The following is a 24381-nucleotide window of genomic DNA, read 5'->3' on the forward strand; positions in this document are numbered from 1 at the left end:
AAGAAGGCATGGTGAGTAAAGTTATATATTGAATAATAACTGTAAAATTTAGTTTTTAGGAGCATAGTTTCCTTAGGATAGAAGTTGTTTCAAAAATTATAAAATTTGCGTTAAATGAAAGAGAAAATACTCCTTGGCTATTGAACTCGGCTTGAAGCAGATATTTCAAAACACAAATATTTCTGAAAGCAAAGATTAATAATAGAATTTTGTGTTACTTCTGAGCTACTAAAGTGCTATATCTGGTGCCAATGCTTGTTTCTTATTCCAAAGCACTGGGTAGAAAAATGTAGTTGTTAATCAGGTTTGACCCATAACTTCTTAAGAGCAGCATGTCAAACATGCAGCCCACGGGGCGGATGTGGCCTACACAGGCCACACCCACCCTGGCCCCACAAGGGTTAAAAAAAATCACAATATGTCATGGCCTGCGATGCGATCGGATTTGACACTCCTGCTTAAGAGGGATCAGAAGTTCATAACTTCCATGGCAGCTCTAGATCTATCCCTCGTTTTCAAAGGCCCATTGCAGATCAACTTACAACCACAATGGAGCCCAGAATTTTGGCCATAAGCAGTTGCAGTTGTAAGTCAAGGTACTAGGTGACTGGATTTGATTTTATGTACATTTTACAACGGTCATAAATTGAGTTATTGCATTCATTAAGTGATCCATGTGATTGTTAAGTGAATCCATTCTTTTGGTTTAATTTTTTTTGCTGGAAATTAGCAAAAAATGTAAATTGCAACCATGTGTCCATGACTGGTCATAAATATGAGCTGGTAACCAAGCACCTGAAATACAATCCATTTTATACTGATAATGAACATCTTAGTACATTTCAAATTATGCATATGTAATACTATATATATTTTTGCTTCTAGGGTCAAGGTGTGGTACGTGAGTGGTTTGATATCCTTTCCAATGAGATTGTTAACCCAGATTATGCCCTTTTTACTCAATCAGCTGATGGTATGTTGGTGTCTCTGTAGGTTACAATACTTATAGTTCATCTAAAATAGTAAACTTAATCTCTCCCCAGAAATATATTTTTGCTCTAAATGTTCTTATTTACAAGATCCAATCCTGATGCAAAAAAAGTTTTAAATGCATTCTAGTGGCTAGTTTGTCAGAGTTTTTGCAACATATCCGACTAGCACACAAGTAAATAATTCTGCAGGATTCATGTACCATAAGAAACTTTTTAATATCCAATGCCATACAGCAGAAGTCAGCATACAAATTCAGGAGTACAGAAGCAATATTCACAGAAGCAAGTCATTGCAGAGTAGAGAGATCCAGAGGCCCAGAGGCCTAGATTTACAGAGGACAAACCAACTCTTATATACAGTTCAGCAAGTCAAAGCCACACCCAGACTCCAAACTGTCTCTTACGGTCCCATACAAAACAAATACTGTGTTTCACTTTCCAAGCAGCCCCCATTAGCTGACCTGTTATCATGTCTAATCCAGACAGTCCCCATTGGCTGACATGTTGCCATATCTAATCCAGACAGCCCCCATTAGTTGATCTATGTCTATTCAAACAGTCCCATTGGCTGACCTGTTGCCATGTCTATTCCAGTTCATGAACTATATACACTGACATAGTTCTATGATTTTTAACTGTTGCATGAATAGAATGAATAGTGAACCATTGCAGTTAAGTTGGTAACAGAGTTGTTAAGCGAATCTCGTTTCCTCATTGTCTTTGCTTGTCAGAAGGTTATAAAAGGTGATCACATGACTCCACGATACTACAACCTCATAAATATGAGTCAGTTGCCAAACATCTGAATTTTGATCACGTGATCACATGGATGCTGCAACAGTCCTAAGTGTGAAAAATAGTCCTAAGTCACTTTTTTTCAGGGCCGTTGTAACTTCAAATGATTGTTGAATGAACTGTTGTAAGTCAAGGACTACCTGTCAAGCTGCTTTCAGGCCTTTAGTTTCAGAATCAAGTTGTCAGACTACTATCCTAAACTTTTGCCTAACTATTAAAATTTATTGAATGGTCCTTCCTTAATCCGAATATTGACAAAATCATGTTATTTTTGCTTAGAAAAATCAAAATATTGTATATTTTAAAGAAATAATTCCCTCTTGAGTTAAGGTAGTTTTGGCAGAGAAGGCAAGCCACAGTTACGTCTGCTACTGTTAGGATGTTGAAATGGGGCAACTGTAATTTGTATAGTGACAAATGAAATTAGAAAATCAACAAAGTCTGGTGCCTTAAAAATTTTAATTTTAAGATTCTGTCTCATGCGGAATGCATTGAAAATATTTTCATGTATTATGTTTATCAATTAACTATGTCATAATGTTTATCAATGTTGATTCATAAATTCTTCCTAATTATGTTAGATATTTTAAACTTAGTCATCTACTATGAGATATATATATTGCATCCCATTTATCTATTAACATTGTCCAGATATGTATCTACCACTGAGAATGACGGTCTATGTCAGGGGTATCAAACTCGTGTTGTCATGGAAGCATCACGTGACGTATTGGGACTTTTCCTCCATCGCTAAACTGGGCGGGGCCAGCACATGATGCATCCGGCCCATGGGCTGGTAGTTTGACACCCCTGGTCTAGGTGTATAATGAAAGAATTCTTGTCCACAAAATTGTATACTATGCTTTTTAACTCTGTTTTTATTGCGACAGAGTTAAACTGGAATGATTAGAAATCCAGTGATGAAAATTAATTCGTTTGAAACCAGGACTGTACATCTGAAATATATTTGTTTTCTTTATTGTATTTTTTCATTCTAGAGAAAAGTGTATTTTTTATCATTCATTTTGTACATTATTCTGAATCTCAAACAAAACAAAACAAAAAGTTTGTAATATAAAATGACTGATGTTTTAAAAGCCATAAATTGAATCTATTATTTTTTTAAAGGAACCACTTTCCAGCCCAATAGCAACTCTTCTGTGAATCCTGATCACTTGAACTATTTTAGATTTGCTGGACAAATCTTGGGTTTAGCTCTTAATCACAGACAACTAGTCAACATTTACTTCACAAGATCATTTTACAAGCATATTCTTGGTATGATTCTATTAAGATGTTAATGATTTTGTTGAGATGTCTAGTGGATAATAAGGACCTTTAAAAGTTAATTGTATTATGTTATTTAAGCTTCTTCCATGCTCTATTACTGTGCTTAATGAGAGCTGCAGCATTACTACAAAAGCAATAATATATGTATATAAAGCTTTAAGCTTCCATATAACTATAATGGTAGCTAAGCATCTGATATACCAATTATCATTAATGTAGTGCTTTTATAAATGCTTTTCTTGTAAAAAATATTTATGTAGATATTACAGTAGTTAGGGCTAGTTAGCTAATGTCATAGATATATTACAAATGGGCTTAGAAGCTGAAAGTGGGAGGCTAACTACAAAAGCTCCATTTGTAGTAAATACTTTAGGAAGGATTTGCAAGAAGCATTTTCCTGTGTGTTCTTGCTCTTAGCCACAGCACTAGCATATATAGTGTAGCTTTAGTTGTCAACCAGTTAACAATAATTTCATGGCAACAGAAGAGCTTGTAATAAATCACTTTCCTGAAGGTAATCTGTGTTTTAAGCAGCCGTATCAGTTCCCTTTCTTCTTTCATCCTGCGTTATTTCAGAAGGTCTGTAGAGGGCAGACGTTGATCACGAATGAAACCATTTTAGTAGAACGGGGTCTTAGACGAACTGAATTTTGTTTGCATTGTCTCCAAGGTATTCCTGTAAACTATCAGGATGTGGCATCTATTGATCCAGAGTACGCAAAGAACTTGCAGTGGATTCTAGACAATGATATCAGTGACTTGGGGTTAGAACTGACCTTCTCTGTGGAAACGGATGTATTTGGAGCAATGGAAGAAGTGCCTTTGAAGCTGGGTGGTGCAAGCACAATTGTCACACAGGAGAACAAAGTGAGTCATTTGGGATTATGTTTGTCTGGGGTGATTCTGAAAGGTAGCCCCCTCTTAACTGCAAAATTGGGTTTAATAGGCAGCTTTTACTAGTGTATTGATAAATTAAACCAGCCATGGCTATCAGTTGTTATTAGGTACCATATAGAGTCTGTTTGAAACATCAGGCATATTCCTTCATCAGTTCTGAAGAAGCAGTGGTATAATAAAAATAGTAAAACATATGTAGCCGCCTTCTTTATCACTTCTTTAACAGTATACTCATTCCCCTTTCTTATCTATGCTTTGAGAAGCAATTCACTCCTAGATTTCTGTTTACATGGAACTGCTTTATACAATTTTTATTTTCATGTGATATTGTTAGCCTTTTTTGAAGTCTTTAGAAACTAATGTAGTTTTTTAAAATTTGTGTCTTCAAGTCATTGTTGACTTCTGGTGACTGTGTGGACCTGTCCTACAGTTTTCTTGGCAAGATTTCAGAAGTGGTTTGCCACTGTCTGTTTCCTAGGATTGAGTGCATAACAATCTGATTTCCATTGATTTCAATGGCCAAGGCATTGTTGAAAAGTTTTGATCATATTCCATTTTCAATAGACATTTATCAGATACAAAACTAAAAATTCATATGTACATTTATTGCAGGTTGCCAAATCTCATGTCTGTCAGGAAGATGCATATAATACAATATGAGTCTAGTGGGTTAAAATTAGAATGAGTTTTGCTTAGATCAAATCCATGCAATGATAGGGAATAAGTTCATCATACCTAATTTAAACTCCAGTAGATTTCGAGGAGTCTAATTTATAATAAGAATGACTAATCTGGATCCAGCCTTACTCTTGATAAGTGAAACATATAATAAAACAAACATTTCATTTTTATTTTATTAAGGATGTATAGAAAAGGTATAGTTTTGATTTTAGGATATTTTTGAACAGTCTAGATTGGATATAGTGTAGATTAAATACAATTTGCAAAGGATCTTTCACAGTGATATCTCTTTTCCATTTTGCCTTTTGTCTAATACTGCATCTTGTTAGAATAACCAACTGCCATGTTTTTTGGTGACCACTTGGTGTCTCTTTATTTTTATGTCCTCACTTTTAGCACTTTCATAATGTCACGAGCATTTATTATTTGTTTATTTTGTAAGTTGATCTTGATTAGCGGGAGTGATTTATGGGAGCTAGTTCCATATTCTGCAAGTGATGCAGAAGTATAGATTCAGGTGTTTGAAGAAATGTGTTGGAATAGACATAGTGGAGAATAAGCACATCCTGAAGGTGCATCTGGTTGTTTGTGTGAAGGTTTGTGAGAAATTATAGAAGAAAGCAGCAGCCACAACTAGAATTCACATTTGTTCTATATGCTAATAATTATTTGTAAAATATGCAAAAAAACAACAACGCTGGAATTCTACATTGAAAGATGAGTAGACATGCCTTTTATTCCTGCATGTTTTCATTAAATTTCAGATTTGAAAAGAAAAATAACCTCTTCCTTATCTCATGTCTCCTGACTTTCCCTCTCTTTATTAGATTAAGTTATTGAGGAAACCTTGAAATATCTTTAGTGCTAGTTTGATTCCGAGAGAAAAATTACTCAATTATTTATGTGGTTAGAGAGATATAATTTTCAAACATTTTCATTGCAATACACAGCTATAAAATGCAGTTTCTCCTGCAAAATGGGGACATCTGTGTAGAGATGCTCCATCTTCAATACTGTAGCTGTTGCCTCATGAGAAGCTAGCAATTTTTACCCTGGTTGAAAAATCTCAAATCATACTAACAAAAAAAAACTAGAGCAAGTAGATGAAGTTTTACTAAATATTTATTAAATGGGGAAACTGAACTTTTAAGATGTTGGCAAATGTTGGTAGAATGTTTTGAGTAGATAGTGTGATATTTTGAAAAGGATAAATGTTTGCTTAAAGAAGCAAAAACAACAGTATAGAGGAACTTGGGTCAGCTTCACTTGGAAGTGCAACTTGGGAATGTCAGGAAAAACACAAGTAGCCATTTGAATTGCATCCTTAAATTGTGTGTGTTGAGCAAGGAGCAGGGAGAGGGAAAGAAAATATAATCGTTGAGTGAATCTTCACAGAATACCAAAGAAATGAATGACCTGAAGGAATGAAGGTTTGATCATATAGAGAGAATGAATGAGAATCAGATTGTGAGGAGGAGATGGTGCAAGTGAATGGGCAAAGAGGAAGAGGAGGTGAAAGTTGTTATTGGATGGAGTTGATGAGATCTTGAAAAAGAAAAGGTCAAAAGTCATTACATGATCCCATACATGCAGTATGGTTTTTCTAAATTATCTTGAAACTCAAATATATTAGATTTGATGCTCAGGTTAAATCCTTCCATTTCGTGGCATCTCCATGTAATGAAACTGGAATAATATTTTGTGAATAATTTTGAGCAGTGCAGAAAGCTGTAGGGTTCTCCAAGATGGATGCAGAGTAGTCTGTTATGACCTCTTCAATGGAAGAGCTTTGGAGAAAAGATGTTGAATCCTTTTCCTGGAAGTATAATTTAATTCTGAAGAAAATCAAAACATATTGGCACATAATGCTTTTTCTAAAATTAGAATTTTAAATCTCTAAGATGCCCATTCCAGTATTTGTCAGGCTTATGGGTTACTACCTGTATGGGGTCTGGATATTTTATATATCAATAACAGAGAAAAATAATTACACTTATTTTATCTCATTCCCAAATCAACATTATTGTGCTATTGCACAAAACACATTATTCATGTGTACCCTCAAATGGTGCAACAGTATTTCCTAATTCTGAATTCACATTCTTTTTCTAGCCTTGGATAAAATTTAAATGTGACTTGTGGCAATAAATTTATTCTTGTGCTACTGCCTACATATCCTATCTGTCAGAAAAAAAAGGAGGATCGATTACAATTATAGAAGTTAATTATGGAGATTTACTTTTAGACTACAGAAACAGAGACTCTTATCTTCCCTTACTAGTACAGCTCAGTTGAATATTGTGAATGTATTGAAAAGGCCACTTTGAATATCTTCTGCATTCTTTTATTTCTTCCTGTTCTTTCTGTTTCATTTAGAACTTGAATAATAAGTTTTTGGCATTGGCTTTAAACATAGGTTATTCTATGAACCTCCATATATTCTGATTATACAATAGCAATAGCAGTATTACCATATTATGTATGCAACAAGTGATTTCATCATGAATAAAAGAATATTTAAAAGCATAGTGAATTTTTTCATGCAGCATAATCCTGCTTGCTACTGGTAAACTTTCACTGGCAGCAGAAAACAGCTTTGCAGATCGAATGAAAGTACATATTCATTAGAGATAGGCAATTGCTCTGCTTATATCAGAGGAGACATAGGTGTTGATTTTTGAAAAATCCTATTCTGGTTAAACCTCTGAGAAGAGAGTCTCTGTTTATCAGGCAACTGTGAAAAACAAGATGAAGAGAACAAGACTACAGTTTGAGGTTTGTTGTTCAGGAAATATCTGCTACTTAACCAGATAAATTACACTTAAAGTGTGAGAGGATGCCTTTATGTGTTATTTTTGATAGTTTCTGGAGAATATGCGAGGTATCAAATGACTGAAGAGTGAAAGCTGAAAGGGTTGTTGTGCCTGCCTTCAAAATGGGGGAAAAGAAGGATCTAGTGAGTTGTACATCAGTCAGGAAAGTTTCTGGAAAACATAATAAAATGACAACTTCAGCACTGTCTGGGATTAAACCTGACCTGTTTATACAACAAAGGAGATGATGGAACATTTATTATTTTAGATTATATTGTAAAGTATCATCTGAGAAAAGATTGAAAATATCCAAACAAAACATTGCTTACAAAGTTTACATATCAAAGTTTACATACATATTACAGGTCTTAATCCACACATAACTGAAAGAAGCAATAAAAAATGAAACTGAAAAATGTTCTCAGACCTATTGGTAGTTCTGCACTATATTATGAAATCTTTTAAGAAAATTTGGTTGAACAATTAGGCAACGAGAGTCAGAGAACTTTTCATGCTTTTGATTATGCAGAATGGAATTATTTGATCCATCCAGAGTCATATGCCTTATTTCTTGATTGAATGTACCCTGTTTCTCCAACAATACGGCCTCCCCCAATAGGAAGTCCCAGCATGTTTTATAGGCATGAAATGAAATTAAGTCCCTCCCCCCAAATTAAGGCCTATATTAAAACATGTGAAATGGGGGGGAATGGTGGGGGGGCTTGCCGTTAGGAAGTACTTTTGTTGCACACCCGGATATGGTGCTGCCTGCGTTGACCCCAATACGAAGTGCCCCACCAACGCCAAGGTCAACATCCAAGCCATCGCCGCCCGCCCGAAGATGCAAGGGGGGAATTAAGTCACCCCCGAAAAGACGGCCTAGCCATTTTTTCGGGGCTCAAAAAAAAAATAAGACCCAGCCTTGTTATATGAGAAACATGGTAGATTATAAGCAATGCTTGTAATGCTTACAAAGAGCATACATGGTTTTTTAAATGGTGATACACTCAGGCTGGATTTGTTCCAAACACACACACACACACACACACACACACACCAGGTTTTCAGTTCAACAACAATAAAAAATGCTAACTTAAAAACAGAGAAAAAGACATTTATACCTAAAACTTCACTGCAAAAAAGATGAAATATTTATGAATTTATTTGATAAAACTGTTATAAAAATAATTATTTATATATTTAGAAGAATAATACAGGAGAAAAATTGACTTAGCCAGAGGGAGGAGACAAATGGGGACTTAGTCTAGAATCCCTATGTGGGCATCAGGGGGTGAAGTCTGATTCCCCCCTTGATTGAACCTTATCTAATTTCACCCAGATGCAAACTGTCAGTCAGAGAAGACTCCTGTGTATAGCTGGAACAATTAAATAGCTAATTGAACTCTTCAAGTATGGGTCTGGTTGTTTACACAATTATAATGGTAGACTTTTAAGAGTGGAGGCAGTTGAAGTTGTTTTGGTTAGGAGGAATTGATAGCAGCTGTTAAAATTTTATTAAGACAACTTTCTGTTCTGAACAATTCCAATAAATATTGGGAACAAATGATTAAGTGATTGACATAAACAAATAACAAATCACATATGGTGTAAAATCAAGCATTTTGATATTCTTCAGTGTTCAAAAACAGGTAGGTGGATTGGCAGCTCCAAACTGTGAATTGTATTACCAAGCTAGGTGCTTGACTTGGATCACAATGATCTTATTGCCTTATGGCTCAGACACCTTTATGGAGAAAGTAAGGAACATCCAGATGGTCTAGATAAATATATCTGCATTCACATAAACAGTTTATAAGAAGAGTTTGCGATAAGAAGAGCATATTGAAAGTAGGGTTAAATACAGAAAAAGAATCACTCTAGATTTATTCCCTCTTGTTTTTAATATACTTAACATTTATTAAATGTTTGTCTTCATGTTGAGAACAGCAAAAGTAACTTTGCTCAGTGGAGAAATGATCCATACAGATTGTAAGATTTGATTACTAATAAGTCAAAGAAAATCTTTCTGAGACTCTTGCAATGACCTAGTCTACTTAGCTGATTTCAATATCTTTAAATATTGAATCTATAATCTATATTTTTGTTTCAACAATGCATTTGAAAAAAAAATACCCCACAATATTCTGACTAACAGGCCAGTGAAGTATGGGCTGGATGGAATGATCATTAAACTTGTTTTGTAAATGTTTTGTAAATGCTTTATCAATTGTTCCTTATCATTGTTGTGAAGAATTAAGTGGAGTACCTCAGTTTCCATACTGGACCCTGTACTAAACAAGATTCAATTATTTGAATGAGGAAGTGTGGGGAAGATTCACCAAACTTGCTTATAGCACAAAATTGTGTGGAATGACAAGTATCCTAGAAGACAGAAATAAAAAGCGGAATATTCTTGACAGATTAGAGAAGTGTGTTGAAAAACAATTTGTAGTGGAGAATTCAGAAGTACAAGAGTACAATACCAAGGAACAGAAAACATGTTTATTGCTAAGATTGTTGAGTGCCTGCTTTGCAAGAAAAGGGACCAAAACAATGCGAAAGGAAAGAGTTTTATAGAAATTGGGGACTACAAGGTGGGAAATCCTAACAATCTGATTTGCTGGTCAGTTTGGGGAAGCTAGGTAGATCCTCGTCTATGTAACTGGAGTTTTTTCTATTCGTAGCCAAAGTAGGCATTTAAGGAGTGCAACAGAGCTGAGCAAGTCCATTATTAAATGTGATGGAATGTTGAGGTCATCAACTCATGGAGAATGGATAGTTGTAGGTCCCTTCTTAGGGCTACCCTTGCAAATGTACTGGAAGTTTGGGGGGGGGCTTCTTATTTTTGGTCTAGATGCGATTGCAGGGGTTTTCATCTGAGGGTCAGTTTGAGTCTCATGGCATTAGGCAGATAAAGAAACTGGGTTTGACCCCGACCATATCTAAAGGACAAGGAAGAAAAGGGCACAGCCTCCATTTTATTTGCTACATTTGTTTTCTTCACCTCAATGAATGAAATTGCAAAAAATGCAAAAAAAATGTGATGGGACATCTAAAAGACCCTGGGAAAGTAGAGGAGAAAAGAGGATCATTGCATCCATTCCTCAGCTTGACAGAAAGCAAAATCAGTTAGCAGTTAATGTGTTACATTTGGCTTGGTAATGGTATTTGTGGAAGAGATTTTGGAATAGCATTTGATTACAAGCTGAATATGATTCCACAATATGATATGGCTGCAAAAAAGAAAGCCAAATGCTATTCCGGCTTTATTTTATTGCTAGACAGCCATCTGTCTGGGATGCTTTAATTTAGATTCCGGCGCTGAGCAGGAGGTTAGCCTCCAGGGCCTTAAAGGGCTTAGCCAACTCTATGGTTTAAGATATGAGTATAATTAATACCAGAATAGACACTTTATAACATTCACAGGTGCTGAATTACGGTTCTTACAATCTCTTCCCCCCAAAAGATCCCTGGAGATGTCAGGACCTGAAACTAAATATCTGAGAAGCATTTCACCACCTCTCTTGATCGATACAGATTTTAAGGCATGCATCAGAAAAGATTTAACATCAGAGTAAACATGATTCACAAGAGAATTTAATTTATTTTGTTTTTAATCTATTTTTTATTATATTTGTAAGTTAATGTAAACTTATCTGAGGATTTCTTTTCCTTAGTAGTTTGTATTGTAGAAAGTGTCCACTGTTACAATTTTCAATCGAGATATTCTTCAAATTATTGAGACAGTATATGGTTCAGTCTGGTTGAATTGCCTCCTTTTCTGCTGTTCAAGAAATACTGTGCTACTTTTTTGGGTGGGGGCACTTCCTTCTTTTTTTTTTAAAAAAGCTATTCTTTGCCTCTAAATACTGCAGGCAATGGTGATATAGCATTAAAATGTGATGTTTTCTTTGCTTTTGGAGAATGTTTTCTTTTTACCTGAATATGTGTTAAAGTGAGTTTAACTTACATATTTGAAAGCTTACACGATTATTTTCAGAAAGATATTGTGCAGTGTAAAATAATCATTTTGCCAAATTTTAGCAATGAGATCCTGGCAAATTTTTGGGTCCTTAGCACTAATTTGAGGAGCTGTGATTTCTCCATCTTACTCTGTACATCAAACACATCATATAGTGTGATCATTCTGATTGTAAAAACATGATTGTGTAATTGACGCATAAGCTTCCTTTTCTACAAGAAGCCACACTGGTGAGAAGTGTTAATTTAACTTTATTTTATATACATATTTTATGTGAATTAAATATATATGTGTGTGGATGAATGTTAAAAGTGTTACAGCTATATATTACAAAAAATAAATAAGAATGTGACATTTACTTTTCTTTGAAAAGTGAAATTGATGTGTGAACAAAGTGTGCCCAAGAAAAATCTCTCCTTATAACTTTTATATTTTAAAGATTTAAGCACATTAGAAAATAGTTTTCTATGTATATTCATTCCTAAAAATGAACGAAATGCTTCTTTCAATCAAGGAATCATATCTGCAATAGAATTGTGGATTGCAAATAGCCCTGCATTGTTCAGGGCCATTAGAGGCCCTTACACAATGGCTTTCAAAATTTATAATAAGAATGTTCTCTATTTTTTTTTTCTTAGACACTGAACCTTTACCAGAATTGTTTAATATAAGGGTATGAATAGGGAGGGCAGTTCCAAAGGAGGGCACTCAATGAGGAGGTAAATGGAACCAGTACAAAGATAAAATTTGATTTAATTAGATTAAATATAGTAATTTTTAAAAATACTCTCACAATTTTCAGGCTGAATATGTTCAACTTGTTACTGAGCTTCGAATGACGAGAGCCATTCAGCCTCAGATAAATGCTTTTCTACAAGGCTTCCATATGTTCATCCCTCCTTCTTTGGTTCAACTCTTTGATGAATATGAATTGGTAAGTAAAATTATATTGTGTGATTGAGAACCTTATGATTTCTTTAGTTAGTGGTACAGAATGTAGCAACTTTGGAATACTGAATAATTTGGACAACAAGTGGGTAGAATATTTTATCTGCCTTAATTTTATGTTGTAATCTAAATGCCATGGAACCAGGCACACACTGGTACTGTAGTTCTTGGTTTGTTGAATGATCCCATGTTGATTTAGAAATCCTATTATTCTGTATCATAATATAGAAGGTGATATCTTTTCAAAATATTCTTCAGGAAAACAAACTTCTTTACAATTCAAAACGTGACCAGTTTTACCTGTCATATTCATAATCAAAGTTTGGTTTCTCCCTTTTTTTTAAAAAGGAATTGTTGCTTTCAGGCATGCCAGAAATTGATGTGAATGACTGGATTAAAAATACAGAATATACAAGTGGCTATGAAAGAGATGACCCAGTTGTTCAGGTAGAGTATATATATCCACGGGCTGGATTGCTAGCGCTATGGTGGTGCAGTGGTTAAATTGCAGTATTGCAGGCCAACTCTGCTCATTCCAGAAGTTTGATTCTAACCAGCTCAGGGTTGACTCAGCCTTTCAGCCTTCTCAGGTTGGTAAAATGAGGATCCAGATTGTTGGGGGAATGTGTTGACTTTGTAAACCGTTTAGAGAGGGCTGTAAAGTACAATGAAGCGGTATACAAGTCTAGGTGCTATTTGCTATGTATTTCAACCAGTTGCCCCCCCAGCTTTTAATATATTACCAGTCTTTCCAGGCTGTTTAAGTTTTTGGAAATGAGGCACAGTGAGACTGGTTGGAGTTTACCAAAATCAATTGTCATAATATAGTTACATTTGTATCTGCTTATTAATGAGAATTTGCAGAATAGATTTCAAAACTGTTGTAGGGAAGTAAAACTGTTTTAGAGAAGTAAAACATAGAAAGAAACCCATAAAGCACAATAAAAAAATAAAAAAATGAAATAAAAAATAAAATAGGTCTCTGTGTATGTTTGCATATATCTATATTGCTACCTTCTTAGTGTAATATGGGCAATTAAAATCAAATATTAAGAATAAAAATGCCCCCCCCCAACAATATTTTAGCATTATAGTAGAGAGAGCCCTCTCACTTACATACCTTCATTTTTCAAGTAGTTCAGAATTTCAAAAGTCATATGCAGTACAATGAATTTGGCCTGAATTACATTCAAGAACTGTGCTGCTTTACAAAAATACGGTATCCCATATTTGTATTGATTACTAAAATAAGTACCTTAAAAACTATATATCTGGTGGCTAACCTATTTCAGCCTCCTTGCTGAAAATTGCACGCATGCTCGCGTGCCAGCACCCAGAGGGCAATGCGCGCTGGCTTCCCCATACCCCCTGTACATGCGTGTGTGACCCCCCCATGCACCACGCATCTCTGCGCATGTGTGCGCATCTCCCGCGCCCCCGCCCCTTACACATGTGTGCCAGATACCCGATAATCAACTGTTTGGCAGGCGGCTCGCAGGCATGCGCAGTGGGGCTCTGCCAGGCGACCTCTCGTGTGCTGGCAGAAGTGGCTCTGCATGCCACTTTCGGCACGCGTGCCATAGGTTCGCCATCACGGCTATATATGATTACATGACATTTCAAACTACGTTCAAAACTATCATGCATTATAGTAAGAAATTGCCAGTGCAGTTTGCCCAGAAATAATTGCAGTTAAACTAATAAAGAGTTCCTAATAATTGAGAGTGCTGGGTCTTTCAGTGATAATAGAAGAAGTCTAGGAACACTCCAAGCTGCATTCATGTCCCTGAAGAATGTTTTCTTAATTATATTAAGATCACTATATAATTATATAAAGGTTATATAATTATGTAGCATGTAATATACAGTTGTATTGTAATTGAATTAATTATGTCATATGTAAGAAAACATCTCCTCAAGAATAGGATAAACACCATTGAGTTACATCGACAAACTAGGTATTAAGTTCTGTTTTGAAGATTTTTGTTACAATTTGAAACTCATTCAACTTTAAATTGCATCTAGCCACTAAATTTTAGCTGAAGAAAACTGAACAAAAATAAATTGATTTATTTTTTTATCTAGTGGTTTTGGGACATTGTAGAAGAATTGACTCAAGAAGAAAGGGTGCTACTATTGCAGTTTGTCACTGGCAGGTGAATATATTTTGTTTTTACTTGTTTGTAGAAAATTTTCTGTTCCAGATAAGAACACAACATTTTCACCCTACAAATACCTATAAATTTTTGATCAGTAGCAGTTTGTGATTTTTTTTTTTATATCTAACCAAATTGTATTTCTTTTCTTCTTCTTTAAATAAGATGATAGATCTAATACTATGACAAATAAATACTTTTTCATTTGGATCAGTTTCCTGGTTTTATAATGAAATAATAACTTGACACCAAAGCTCAAAATTATTCTATGGTCAAAGCATCTTGCAGAGGTGCCAGGCAATCTTTAGCACGGAAAATCCAATAGAGCTATAATTAAGAATGCTAACACCCTGCTATAATGTCAAAGTGGTCGCATAATAACTTTTTAACTGTGTGGATTTTTAAAAATTTGATCACTGTATTCCATGGAGAAATTAAAGTGAATGTATATCCCGAATCATAAAGCTAAAAAACCAAGAAAATTATCCCTATCATAATATCATAGTCATATCTTAGAGAAAGAAAGAAAATGTAGGGTTTTTTTCTTTATATATTTATATCTGTCTCATCTATAACTATAGCTATGTCAGCTTAAAAATAATTTTCATATATATTTTCCTATTTTATGTGAGTATATGTCTTGTATTCATTTTTGTAGAAATGAATCCTATAGAAGATCAATGGCTATTTAACCATATATTCATGCTAATTCTTATATAAAATATTGTTATATTTAGATCTACAAATAAAGAAGGCTTTCTTGAATTACTATCATTTTATTATTCTGAGTAAGGATTTTTTTTTTCAAATTAAAAGAGTCTTATGTATATAACTGTGATTTTGAAGATTATTGTCATTTGATTTCCCTGTTAAACTTGGCTGCAAAAATATCATGTAGACTTCCAATATTGTTATTTTCAATTACACACACTATGCCATCTAGCTTTATAAAACGGGAGCATTTTTGACTAATATTAATTACTAATTGATATTTTAATTATACATTCATTAAAAAATGAAAGTTGTTTTATCGGATGTGAAAAAGGTTTTTGATGTGATATAGTTCAAATTTTTGGAACCGGTTTTGGCCAACTGGATTTTTTTTAATTGATTGAATTATGATGGGGTATTTTGACCCCTGAAAGACCTGAATGAAACTTAAATGGAGCAGCTGCCCTATAGGTAACAGCTATGCAGCATAATAGCCATCTTCATTTTCATTCTCTTGCAAACCCTGTTGGCTTTTTCATTCCCATTTTTTGCAGTTTGTTTGCTAGCTTCACAGTTGTGCTTTTAATGAGAAATGTTAATGTTAATCTTTATCGTTGACTGAGGAAAGATTTATGTGATATGGGTGCAGAGACACTGATTGATGCTTTCATTTCCCATGCCATTGGCTTCCTGTAGCCCATTTATGAAACATTAGATAATGTATGTATCAGAGGTGGTATTCAGCGGGTTCTGACCAGTTCTGGAGAACCGGTAGTGGAAATTTTGACTAGTTCGGGGAACCGGCAAATACCACCTCTGACTGGAGATTTTGCATTATCCTTCCCCTGCCACACCCACCAAACCACACCCACAGAACCGGTAGTAAAAAAAATTGAATCCCACCACTGGTATGTATATACAGGGAGGATAAGCATACAAACTTCTAGAGGGAAAAGTTATATAAGACTCTTAAGTAGCAATGTACCAGGAGGGACATCACCTGATAATTTAATTTTGCCAGTGTGTAATATTTTAGCATTTACATAGCCATTACAGAATACTGAGTTGAGTTGTTTAGCAGATGGACCGAAAGTGTAGCAGATGCTTGGCACAAAATAGAAAGCTTTAGTCTTGGTGAAACATACTGTTTTTGTGTTGTTATATAGACAAATCTGACTTGTTAATACTTTAAAGGGAAAAAAAGTATTATTAGCTTTTATTAAAGGCAATCCTTGACTTACGACTGCAATTAAGAACAGAATTTCTGTTGCTAAGTGAGATAGTTGCCCAAGTTTGTGACCCTTTTTGGAACAGTTAAGTGAATCATGACGTTGCTGAGTGAAGTATATGGTCATTAAGTGAATTTGACTTCCCCCATTGACTTTGCTTGTCAGAAGCCAGCTTGGGGAGTTGCAAATGTTGATCATATGGCCCCAGGATGCTACAATCATTGTAAATATATATATTTATTTATTTGTTAAATTTGTTTGCCAGCCGTCTCACCACAAATTGACTCTGAGCAGCTTACAAGGTTAAAAAGAGTAAGACTATACAAAAAATGAATATTATCAGCTATAACTAAAAGACGGGGAGTAGGATGAACAGGAAAGTGGGGTGGGATCTGTTGATAATCTATCTACTATCATCTGCATGACACTCCCCCATTGGAGCCCCAGGCCAAGTATATGCCAGTTGCCAAGGGCCCGAATTTAGATCATGTGACTATTGGGCTGCTGTGACAGTTGTAACTTTGGGACTGGTCCTCAGTCACTTTTTTTCAGTGCCATTGTAACTCAAAATGATTGTTAAATGAATGGTTGTAGTCAAGAACTAGTTGTATTTAATTGCTGCTATCTTTCTTTAAAGAATTGTGCATTATTTGATTTTATTTTGCTCTTGAATGGAATTTCTGAAGATGTTACAGCTTTAAAAGTTTGAATAAATATATTTTTAATGAATTAGAGCACTTTACAATTCTTGGAGAAAGCGACTGATGCTTGAAATAGGAATATCCTCAGGAAATATAAAAGGTTGCAAGCATGATTACATAATTATAGAATCATCATATGATCCTATAATTCAAGGTTGTTTTTTTTCAACCATTGTATTGTACAGATCATCAGATCCCACCAGAAACACAGAAACATGAGAACAAGGCAGTGTGGACAGAGGCTTGCTGACTGAACTTTCTTCCAAATTGCTGCTTTTACATGCTAACAAGGGGGTCAAGAAAATAATAATAGGCTCATCAAGTCTTTAAGAATGTCTCCCAGCAGAAAATAAATGTCCTTATTTATTTTTGCCAGCAGGCAGGAATTTTTGTCAGCAGACAGCAGCTGAAAGCAGTGCTCAGTAAACTTTTTTGAAGAGACCATATTGAGCATTAGAATTTCTCCTTCTGATGGAGCTTAGTTGGCATCGGAGATCTGGGCCAGTGTTGTGGCCTGTTTTCCATAGAGTGTCATCGGTCTGACTAATGAACCCAACAAACATAGACACTCTCAGGAACTTTGAAATCCCAAAAGCAAAACTTTATTGACTACATCATTTCGGCACTGAAGATAGCAAAACCAGCTCTATCTTTTCCCATGCAATATTGCACAGTTGAAGAATAGAGTTCTCCCCTCCTCCCACTGGACAGGTCACACTGTCCAGTGATGAATCGTTCTTTTGTTTTTGGGAACAGTTCATGTCTTGGCTGATAACTGCAGAAGTGTCCTTGGTGGGACCTGGGCTCTCATGGTTAAAGTCTGCAGCTTCCGCATTCCATCTTCTTCTTCCCTCCCCCCAACTCTTTGGCAAGTTGAAAAGTGGATAATATATTCACAGGAAGCATAAGCGAATTCAATCTTGACATAGAGTTTACAAAATGACTAGGATATTCAGTATACAGAAGGCAATTCTGCTGACCTGTTGAGTGGAGGTGATCAGGAACCTCTTATTTCTGGTGGTAGAGTTTGCTCATAATGGGCCAGGTTAGTTTGAGCCAGTATGGAAGCGAATCTCAAACCAAATAGCACTGTGTTGGGCTCTGACAAATGATAGACATGCAAAATTCTCTCTTCTTTCAAGGGAAAATAGGTTGGATGCTGGTGCTAGCCCAGATTTAATGCAGTGTGGATTAATCCAATGAAGTATGCTCTTATTCTTCAGATTAAAATTACCTTGCAATGTACTTACCACAGGCTGAGCCTATTGAGTGGGGTTTTTTTTTTTGCCCCGGTATTCTTTACAAAGTATATTTGCACTACAATTATAATGAAGCCATTGCTTTCTTCTGACAAAATTGAAAAGTTAAAAGCAGAATAGATGAGATAACAAAAGCTTTTGGAAAATCAATGAGCTTTTTATGCTGTAATTCTTGTGATGTGAAATGGGAAAATGATTGCCTGACTTTTGGAAAAGTAGCATAGAATGTTGAGTTGTTTCTATCAATGGCTATACAAGATGGGAAATCCAATTTTTACGGCTCCTTTCTCTCATTCTTCATGCTTCACTAAAAATGGTTTCTGAAATCTAGGTATGCCTCTAGTGGAAGAAGGCTGGACTTCTACAGAAATTTAGGTTGGCTCACAGTTAAAACCTGGGTTTTATCTGGGTTCTGAAGAAATATGAACATGACTGTTACTTTTAAGCCTTTTTAATAGAAGCTTATAAAATACTTAATGAAGGATTTTTCTTTGCTGTGGTATTTCTGGCCCAATTAAGATAAAACATTTCTGAAGCAAAAGCAGTGTCTAATATTGTTATTTAGAGTGTTATGTATTGAAATACTGCTCTACAAAGAACACTATTTCACAAAGGAAGGCGACTTTATTTTTATCCCAAAGCCATTACTTTTGTTCTATAATTACTTAAAAGTTGTTGGAACTTTTAGCAGTTACTCTCTATATCAGAAATATAGAAATCTTAACAATTTATTTCTGTTATTTATAAAGAATTTGTATATTATATAGCTTTTAGTTACTATTTCACCTTGCAGCATACTAGTGCATTTTTAGTGTTGGTTTGCAGTGGTTAGCTTCACGTTCACATACTTCAATAGTTTCATTGCCAAAATGAAAATATTAGCTGCATAAAAATGTTGATGTACTGTTTAGATGATTTAGAACTGAAAATGTCATTGCTGTAGTGGAAAAAAACGTGTATTTGACGTAAATGTACAGTAATAAAGAGCATAGAGATACTAATAGAAGTAATAATCTTGTATATTTTCCCCTTCTTCCCTCTGAACAGCTGATGAAAGTATCTAACACTCTATTCTGTGGGTCTTCCAGTGAAAGCTTTGAGGGAAACTGGCACAGTGTTGCATTTTTAAAAAAATTCGGTTCAGCTTGTTATCAGTTCTAGATCTTGTCTAAAAAGTCATTGCGGTGTTCATGTATTAAGGATGCTTGAAGTTTTTCTTAAACTTGTTATCAATGTTTTTCAGTTCTAGAGTACCCCATGGTGGCTTTGCCCATATAATGGGTGGGAGTGGATTGCAAAATTTCACGATTGCTGCTGTGCCATATACACCAAATCTGCTACCCACATCAAGTACATGGTAGGTTATTGAAATACATTAAGGACTGAATGTTTTCCTTAAATTCGTTTTCTTTGGGGTCCCAGACAAGAATTTATTTGCCTAGGTACCCTCTTGCATAACTTAAGAAAACATTTGCTTCTCGTCATTTTCATGTAGAATAGATTCTTTTCAAAAAATAGAGATATTTAAATTATATCTTCCATTTTGTTGAGAAAAAAATGTACCTCTTGCAATAGATTATTAATGGGCAGTAGTACAGAATCATTAAAAGATCCTTCATTTAAAATTGCTCTGTTGCTTTTTCATTTCGTAAAAGAATTTTTTTTTTTTTGGTTTGGCTAGATAACATTGGAATGCTAAAGGGGACTGCAATGCAGTGCATTCGTTCTTTTATACTTTATTTCAGGCGAGTAGGAATTTGGATGCTGATTTGAAAGTGTGGTGTCACATTAATTACCTCATGCAAAACAAATTTCTACTTTCCAATGGCATGGTTTAATGGGGAATTCTTCTTCTTTTTCTGTTTCAGTATCAATATGCTGAAGTTGCCTGAATATCCCAAGAAAGAAATCCTTAAGGACAGACTTCTTGTGGCTTTACATTGTGGAAGCTATGGGTATACAATGGCATAATGAAGCGGGACAACATCTCTGATTGCTGATGCGCAATTCCTCGTGGCAAAAATAATTTAGCAACCTGTCAACAGGAGGGAGATGGTGGCAGTTAGGAAGAAGTCTTGGTTTGCAGTCCATAGATAGCATCGGTTTTTTACAAATTGCAAAAGATACAGGGTGCCCCCTTCCTGTATGCCGTTAAGCGTTTTTACACATCGTTCTGAGACTCAGTTTTTAAATGGTATTTCTCCATTAAGCACGGCATATATCCCAGTTCATTCCTCTAATCTGTGTTTTTATATTGGAACACCCTGAAGCTGTTCTAGTTGTAACAGATGTGATATGTATTTGCCTTTGCCATTAGTAAGGGTTGAGCACTGTAACACTAGTTGACCATGTTATATATGTAGACAGAGAGATGCTATTCTGCTCCATGATTAGTGTGAGATCTGAGAATTGCTGTCTTTAACTTCCAAGGGCTTGTTCATTGCTGTAAGATGACATAAATACTGAGCATGTTAGAAATATTGTATACTTCGGGTCATGTATTTTCTTGCATGCAAAAAAGTGACATTTATTTATTTATTTTTCTTCAGGGGACATTGAACAAAATTAGAGAGCAAAATAGCAAATGTGATTTATTTTTCCTGCTCAGTTTAAATACTTTTTTTAAAATAAATTTTCTAGTTATTTAATATCTAAACATTTAAAAGGTTTATTGGCAAAAGAAATAAATAAATTTCTGGAAATTTTAAAAAAAATCTGTATTGTACATTTCAAAGGCACAACAAAGCCACAACTGAACTATTTACAGTTTCATGACCTTTGAAAACATGCATATTTATTTTAAAGGAATATTTCCCTTTATTGGGGAAGGAGTCATTTTCTAGTGCCTGAACTTTGAGAAAAATATTCATTAAAGTGAAATATTTTATTTGTAAATTACCATTGGTCAGTAGTGTTTTTAAATATGAGTGTTTATCAGTGTTTTTGTGCTTGTTCTAATAGTACATTATAAACATTTACTTCATTAACTAAGAAGATTGATACGAATGGGTTATAGGGTAGAACAAGTTCGATAACATTTTCCCTGTTTTATTTATTTATTCATTCAATTTTAGAATATTTATAGCTCATCTTAAATGGACAATGAGTGGGTACAACTGTCTACAAAGAAATACACTAAAACATATATGCATAACAAAAATAGATAATAATAAATAAATAATGAAAGCCCCTGTTCAAATAACATAATGGCAAATCCAAGGGTGGGGTTCTGGGGGTTCGCTGGGGTTCGGGAGAGCCCCTAGCTAAGATTCTGTGCAGTTCAGAGAACACCCAAATCCCACTCCTGGCTGGCCCCGCCCACACCTTGCCTCCAAGAAGTCCCCACAAGGCCCGTTTTGGATGCAGATAAGTGCAGTGCGCGCACGGGTGCTCGGGGAGGGTGAAAAACCAGGCCTCCCAGAAGTTTGGGACGGCCAGAAATGGGCCTGTTTCTGGCTTCCAGAGAGGCTCCAGAGCCTGGGAAGGCCATTTTTGCCCTCCTGGAGGCTTGAGGAAGGCCTCCAGAGCCCAGGGAGCCCGGGGAGGGCAAAAACGCTCCCCCACCACGGTGCAGGAAGCCTACTAAGCCACGCCCACCATGGCCATGGTCACCCATCAATCAGTTAGAGAACCCTTTGCTAAAATTTTTGAAGCCCACCCCTGGAACATCGTTGCTCTGGTGTATTTTGGAATTCTTACAGGTTAGAAACCATTTTAGCCCTCAGGAGAAGATCATTTCATAAAATTGGGGCCACAACTGAAAATACCTTCTTACATCTATCTAAATAACTGGGATTTAGCAGTGAAGCCCTGAATTGCATTATGCTAATTGACATTTAATGACTGCCACACCACTTGCTCCTCTTAATTTTCATATCTAGATGGATTGATTATTATGATCGTGGCATGTTGCAAAATGAAATTCTGTCATCCAGAGCCTCTGTGCAGTTCCCAGATGCGTTCCTAGAAAATTAAAAAGTGTGAAATTGTTGAGGTGGATATAATTTAGCCATTTATTTTAGATGTGCCCTTTGATTTTGAAATCAGTGTAGTTCGATTGTAACTAGATGGTTAAAGTACCGGTAGGTAGTGGTAAACAGTTACAATATAAAGGAATCTGGGCTATTGTGTGTGGGTGTGTAGGTTAGTTAGCTTACTTTTTGACACATCTTTCCTCATTTTGGAGGGAGGGATAGGTGCTTGAGTGTCACCATTTTATCCTTTGTGAAATGAATATTTTCTTATGCTTGGTATTTAAAGGCCAAACCCTGCTTAGTTGGGCAAGTCACCTTTTGTTTTTTAACCTACCAGCTTCCTGCTGAAATTATACTGTGTGTATATACATATATGTGTGTGTGTGTGTGTGTGTGTGTGTGTGTGTAACATATATATATATTCTATACACACAGCCTGACAATGGCAGATGAGATTCTGCCGAAACGTTGCTACAACTTTAAAAGCACAACTATAATGACGTGGGAAAATACCGAACAAAGCTGGATACTCTCTCTCTCCCTCCCTCCCTCCCTCCCTCCCTCCCCCTCCCTCTCTCTCTCTCTCTCTCTCTCTCTCTCTCTCTGTGAGTCAGACCACTGTAAAAGTCTGACTCACAGACGAACACAATACAGAAGCCTGATGATGGCAGATGAGATTCTGCTGAAACGTTGCTACAACTTTAAAAGAACAACTACAATGACGTGGGAAAATACCCGAACAAAGCCGAATGCCATACATGTAAGTACCCGCGAAAACTTAAGAAAACAAATATAGATAGATGATAGATAGATAGATAGATAGATAGATAGATAGATAGATAGATAGATAGATCTTTGGTTATTCGGGTTTTTACCAATGAGAACACACCCCCACCCAATCAGAACACAGCCAAGCCCCCACCCAATCAAGTCACACCCCCACTAGCAGTTAAAAGGAAGAAGCAGCTGCAAGCTCACACCACTCTGAGAAGCACAGAGCTGAAGACAGAAGCCTGAAGATGATGAATGAGACTTCATCGAAACGTTGCCTAGATACTTCCAATTTTACGCGGGAAAAAACCCAAATAACCAAAGATCCACATACAAATACCCCGAGAACCTCAGAATATATATATATATATATATATATATATATATATATATATATATATATATATATATATATATATATATAATACACACACACACACACACACACACACAAACACACACACACACACACACACCATTTTACAAGGGCATCTCCCCTCCCCCTCCCACCCACAAACAGACAGACACATAGACAGATTGAAACTTAGATTTGGTCCAAGAGAAGTCCAAAGGACATACCCTATTGTTTTAATGAGTGGATGGCCCAAGGGAAGAGTGGATGGCCCAAGGGAAAATGGAAGAGGTTTAAAGATCAAATAGGTCATTTTTTTCTCAATAATTTATCAAAATCTGGAGTAAATTACACCAACTTCAATCAAAGTGATGTGATCCGGGGTTCACAAATTGCTGTCTTCTAAACTAGGATATCTTGCTATATTCTTAATTGTAAATGATTTTACCTTCTCTAACCTATGATACTAATCTGCAATGATAGAAGCTATCTATATTGAAAGGGTCTTATTAGAACTGTGGTGAGTAATTGAAGTAAGTATTGACTGCTCCTCTGGCTCAACATAGATAATGAGAATTGTAAATTTTGAAGATTTATGTATGAGGAAAATGATGAACCAGATGTCTCTGAAAAGTGCAGAGATGCTGCCGGGCCAATATGCAATGGATTGGTAGCAATTTTGGTCCAGTGGAACCTTTCTGGATAAGGAGAGGATGAAATATTGCCCACTTGTGCTCTGGATGGCTGCTCTTCATGAGAAATAGCAGGAAAGGGCTCATCCCACTGGTCTGAGCACCAGGAGATAAGGGAAGCCATGAAGCTCTCAACCA

General features: G+C 35.7%; 1 protein-coding gene across 2 annotated transcripts in view; it reads left to right on the forward strand.

The window, feature by feature from the left end:
- Nucleotides 1–21349, forward strand: part of HACE1 (HECT domain and ankyrin repeat containing E3 ubiquitin protein ligase 1) — a 45572-nt gene extending 24223 nt beyond the window's left edge. Inside the window, exons 16-24 of one of the 2 annotated variants that reach the window (XM_026666610.2) lie at nt 1–11; nt 886–973; nt 2916–3065; nt 3748–3944; nt 12253–12384; nt 12747–12845; nt 14484–14554; nt 19698–19811; nt 20323–21349. The exon at nt 1–11 is cut by the window's left edge and continues 87 nt beyond it. In XM_026666610.2, coding sequence (XP_026522395.1) covers nt 1–11; nt 886–973; nt 2916–3065; nt 3748–3944; nt 12253–12384; nt 12747–12845; nt 14484–14554; nt 19698–19811; nt 20323–20425 — 965 coding nt within the window. In that variant the 3' untranslated portion in view covers nt 20426–21349. Of the gene's footprint in view, nt 12–885; nt 974–2915; nt 3066–3747; nt 3945–12252; nt 12385–12746; nt 12846–14483; nt 14555–19697; nt 19812–20322 lie in introns of those variants that run through there. The other variant, XR_015745274.1, reaches the window with a different exon arrangement.
- Nucleotides 21350–24381: the final 3032 nt, after the last annotated feature.

The sequence above is a fragment of the Notechis scutatus genome, chromosome 1 (genome assembly GCF_049901735.1).
Source record: "Notechis scutatus isolate UNSWTSFEM ecotype Mainland chromosome 1, rNotScu1.2, whole genome shotgun sequence".
Classification (NCBI taxonomy): Eukaryota; Metazoa; Chordata; class Lepidosauria; order Squamata; family Elapidae; genus Notechis; species Notechis scutatus.